The following is a 5,104-nucleotide window of genomic DNA, read 5'->3' on the forward strand; positions in this document are numbered from 1 at the left end:
AGGTAGGGAAAGAACACAAAGTCTCAAAAAACAACTTAGAAAAAGAGAGAGAGGGAGAAGGAGATGGAGAGGGAAAAAACCAACTTCTCTATAACTTGTAGCCTCTTAAGCAAGTTTATGAAGGAAAAAGGAAGCATTATTGGTGGGTTGGGGCTTGAGATTATGGGCCCTAAACCTCTTCAACAACAAGCTAATAATGGTGAGATATGTTCCATATATGTTTTGGGTTCTCTACTTAGTTTTTTTTTTTTTTTTTTTTTTTTTTTTTTGGGGGGGGTTGATCAAACAAAGATGATAAATGGGTTTTTGTTAATTCTAATCTATTTTTCAGTGATAAATATACCTGCTAATATATTTTCAGCATTTTTCTTTTTCCTTTTTAGAAGATGCTAATACAAAATTAACAGAAAATGAACAATTATGCTTTGTTTGAAAATAATGAATATTTATTTTTTATTCTACACGTATAATTTTACATATTTCTCCACTCAAAAAATAATTCAAAACATATGAAGTAATTTTTTTTCTTTTTCTTTTCTTTTTTTTTTTTTAGGAATAGATTCTCAGCTTGCTACCATGAACTTATTAGATGGAGTTAATGCATCAGTAGAAGAACATATCAAAAATGCTGGTGAACAACATGAAAGTGCCGAGAATCCGCATTTTAAGTGAGCTTTTTATTCTTGTAATTGTATACATCATAAAATTTGTGCAAGCAATTAGAAAACCAAATGTACTGATTCTAATTTTGGTGGTGAATTATATATAGTGGTTCAGAGAAAGCGCAGCTGACGATATTTTACGGCGGAGAAGTGCTGGTTTTCGACGATTTTTCCGCCGGTAAGGTCGAGGAATTGATGCGAATGGCGAAGGAGACGTCGTCGTCGGTGCAAAATTTCCGCATCGCGGTTCCTCAATTCGCCGCTTCTCCAACTGATCATAAACTCAAATCCAGCTCCCAAAATACTGCTGTGCCTAGGCCTGCTCAAGCCATTGCTTCTGGTGATCATTCTTTTCTCTCTCTTTCTTTCTTAATTTTTCTCTTCTCTTCTCTGCATCCAAACCGAGCATAAGTAAACAATTATTATTAAATATAAAAATATATAAACATCGTTTTCTACTTGCTTAAGTTTTTAGAGTACAACGATTGTTTTACATGGTATCAGATCTAGCAGAAGGTCTTAAAGTTCGAACCACGCCAAGCTCCTAACATTATTAATTCCTTTCATTTAATTCAAGTTTATGTCATGGGCTTGTAAAAAATTTCGAGTTCAGATATGAAGGGAGTGTTAAATATAAAAATATATAAATACTGTTTTTTAACTAGTTAAGTTTACTTTATAGTAGTTAGATCTGATCTTTGCTGATCACAATGGTACATAAAGTTCTTTTAAGAACCATATTAAAATTTTCACAATGCTCCTGAAAATTTTTTTTGTTAATTGTTACTTACAATAGTATTTACTCTTGTCGAAAACAGATATACCTCTGGTAAGAAGAAATTCGCTGCATCGATTCCTCGCGAAAAGGAGGGAAAGGTGAGAGCATTTGATCCCTCCACACTTGCTTCAATCACCATGGAAAATCACATAAAATTAGAAGTAACAATTATTATTAATTTTTTTTCTCTTAACATTTTTGTAGGATTAACACCAAGGCGCCTTACCAACTAAATTACTCTTTGGAGGCCAAGAACGCGGCTAAGACGGAGGATAATAATAAGTCGTGGCTCGGCTTAGGTTCAGGAGTCATTGGATCCGAACATGAGCTTCGTTTGTAGAAGATCGGAGTGATGGATCAAACATTTTACGAAGTATGTTAAGCATATATAGTGGCCTCTTTGTTTAAACACAATGTTGTTTCTTTTTTGCCTCCCCAAATGAGGTTTGAGATGTAAATTTGTATTTTAGCAAAGAGGTGGATTAATTCAAAGAATATATATGATATGTTTGATTTGAAAATGATTCATCTTATCTTATAGATAGTTGTTTAGCGATATTTTTATTTTTATTTTATTGTATTAGCTAATTAAATTTGGTTGCTATGATGAACAATTGGATGAAAAAAGGCAAGAAATGTGCTTTTGCTACAATGTGAATTAGTAATAAGTTTGACATTTGAATCCTTCTGATACCCACAAGCAAGGATTTAAGTACCTATCGGTACGAACTGTATCTATTATATCGTATCAGACCAATAAGATACTGGCATAATACAGTCTCTGTACCAATAACACAGTTCAAAATTTTTTTTATTTTAAATTAATAAGTAATTTTTTTAATAAAGTTCAAAATATTTGATAAAAATATATAATAATTAACTAGAAAATTTTATTACTAAAGAAAATAATTTTTTCATACTATTATGTGTCAGCACATATGTACTTTTTGTAACCGGCACGCGTCGATACCGTTTAGCACGCACTGTGCCAGCAAATTTACGGCACGATCCTGTATTACGACACTTAAATTCTTATTTAACACAAAAAAAATATAATACTTAAATATCCCAAAATTTTGAAAAAAAAATTTCAGCAGCTGAAAAATAAATTATATGTCAATTTCCTTTCATGTAGAATAACTTTTCCCATTATAGAGTTCATTATGCATCTAGAATCTCAGCTAATTATAAATTTTTGAGTATCGGAGTATGTAGTGTACAAAGAAAGGTTATTTCGTTGTCCATTGGTTGGTCAGGTTGGTGTAGGAATAAAAATTAAATTTTACTTTGGGTAGACTGGTTGTTAACTGTTTGCTTTATTGGGAATAACATTTGATGTATGAGGGCTATGAGGTAAAAAAGTATATATAATAATATATATATAAAATAGGGGGGGGGGGGGGGTGGGGGGGGATAACACCAGCTAAAAAATTTCTATAGTCAGTGTGGGCTCTCTTTTGAGAAAAGGGTGGCTATAAACAAAGAATTAATAAATATCCAAAAATAGAAAGAAAATAATTACTAAAAGAAAAAAAGAATAAGACTATTATATTGACAAGAAACATTTATAACAATTTTTCTCACATATCAGCCCTTTAAAAATTATATTTGACAAATAATTCTTTTTAAATTATTTTTCACTAAAATTTCTATTTTTCTAATTTCAGTATTAGTTGAAAGAGTCGAAGGTGATGGTTGAATAACTATTACGATTATCATTTTTTACTTTAGAAAGAAAACAATGAATGATTTACTCTTTCTTTCTTGTATTCTCTACTTTTTTTAGTTAATTCGCGAATTATTTGCGAATTATTGAAAATCCGAATTAAATAGTCCGTTTATGAATTTTTTCTAAAGAAAATAAATTATTCGCGAATTTTTAGGCCAGCTGAATAATTCGCAAATTATTTCCGAATTATTGAAAATCTGGATAAAAAACTTATAAATTTTATATTTAAATATAGATTATCTTATATTTTATATTTTATACCGAATCCGTTTTTTAAGCCGAATTTTTTAATGAATTTAAAAATTAGAAAACGAATTTCATGCGTATTATATCCGTACCGAATTTTTGCCGAATTCGAATTAACTATGTTCTCTACAATCATAAAAAAATTTCAACAACCAATATATAATCCAAACATACTCACAAACATTCTAACAAGCCGCAATACAATCGACCGTCCGTAGAGCAAGTGGCAAAGGGCTTGGTGGTTGGTACCCGAGGCCCAAGTTCGAATCCTAGTTGATTCACATTTCCAGTTAAGTTTATTTCTAAATAAAATAAACGAAGCGGGTAACGTGCTACCTATCTCTCTCTCAAAAAAAAAAAAACAAGCCACAATACAATCATAACAATCTAATAAAAATCCGATCAACCCACATATAATTCTAACAATTCCATAATTTTTACAAACGATATTAACAATCTAATGTTTTCTAAAGATGGTGAATAATTCACCGTTTTTAAAATTTTATTAAACACTGTGAATGATTCAATGTATTTTCGTTCTCCTTCCATCATGGAGCTAAGTTGGAGAAAATAAGATTGGATAGCTGTTAGATGTGACGCGAAATTGATAATCGACTTTAGTTCGGGATTTCGACTCGCCGACAGTTTTGCAGTGCGACTAAATTGGAAAATAAAATTGTGAAACAAAAATGAATGTCTGTTGTGGGTAGCAGAGGGCTCGGGCTCCACAGTATGGATCGGATCCAAAACCCATTAAGAATTTTCTTGTCATTTTTGCCCTAGAGGCGATAGTTTGAAGTTGGTTGTACTCACTGAACATTATATTTTCTTTTTCGTTCGATAGTGAAGTTCTCTCCTCTCTCGCCCGTAATTTTTTCCTACAAAAGATTTTTAGCATAAATCTGTGTTTTCTTTTTTATTTCTACTTGTGGTTTGTTTATTTTGTGTTTGCTATTTTGTTTCCATTTGTGCGCTTATCGTAACAATAGCCAATTAAAATTTTGATAGGATTATTTGACAAATTGTAAATTTTTAGGAGTCAGTTTAAAAAAAGTCTCATTTATACACACATGTTAATTATACTATGGAGCGTACATCCAATTTTTAGACCTTGGGATCCATACCAAAATAAATATCAAATAGTAAACTCTAGTGATTCATGGCCAAAAAGTTTGAAATTTCATACTTTAAAAAGTATCTATATAGAGAGTATTAATCTTATACATTAGTCGTCCAAGACTAATACTTACTATTTTTATCAATTTTTTTAATACTAAAAATTTGATATAAAATTTTAGAATTTTAAATTGGTGGGCATAATATTTACATCTTATATGTACGGTGTGCATATAGAATTTTGGGGCAATTACTTATATATGACTTTCTGATTTATCTCTCTTACAAGGCTAATATTGAAAATACTCTTTTTACGTTCCAACCTATTTCTAATATACCCCTAGAGTTAAAATCTGTTAATGAATTCTGTTATCTCTATAAAATTACTATTTTGCCCTTTCAAATATACTCTTATACTATCATCGACTTTTCTTATTTGCCTTTTAGGCTTCGTTTGGGGGACTTTTCTTATTTGCCCTTTAGGCTTCGTTTGGGATTGCAGGGAGATTACGTTACGTGCGGTGAGAAAGTACGTTGGAAAAATACCCTGTTTGTTTCCGTACGCAATATTGC

General features: G+C 31.0%; 1 protein-coding gene across 1 annotated transcript; it reads left to right on the top strand.

The window, feature by feature from the left end:
• LOC109725425 (protein TIFY 10a-like) lies at positions 1 to 2,010 on the top strand. Its single transcript, XM_020254617.1, has 5 exons — positions 1 to 199; positions 554 to 668; positions 770 to 1,002; positions 1,481 to 1,538; positions 1,645 to 2,010. The coding sequence occupies exons 1-5, from the start codon at positions 64 to 66 to the stop codon at positions 1,778 to 1,780; spliced, it is 678 nt and encodes a 225-aa protein (XP_020110206.1). The 5' UTR covers positions 1 to 63; the 3' UTR covers positions 1,781 to 2,010.

The sequence above is a fragment of the Ananas comosus genome, linkage group 20 (genome assembly GCF_001540865.1).
Source record: "Ananas comosus cultivar F153 linkage group 20, ASM154086v1, whole genome shotgun sequence".
In the NCBI taxonomy this organism is placed as follows: Eukaryota; Viridiplantae; Streptophyta; class Magnoliopsida; order Poales; family Bromeliaceae; genus Ananas; species Ananas comosus.

Excerpts from the sequence above, each read along its gene's own strand:
- LOC109725425 (XM_020254617.1), top strand. The coding sequence starts at position 64 with ATGGAGAGGGAAAAAACCAACTTCTCTATAACTTGTAGCCTCTTAAGC. Across the intron at positions 669-769 it reads GCCGAGAATCCGCATTTTAA|TGGTTCAGAGAAAGCGCAGC; the intron begins GTGAGCTTTTTA and ends AATTATATATAG. Across the intron at positions 1,539-1,644 it reads CTCGCGAAAAGGAGGGAAAG|GATTAACACCAAGGCGCCTT; the intron begins GTGAGAGCATTT and ends ACATTTTTGTAG.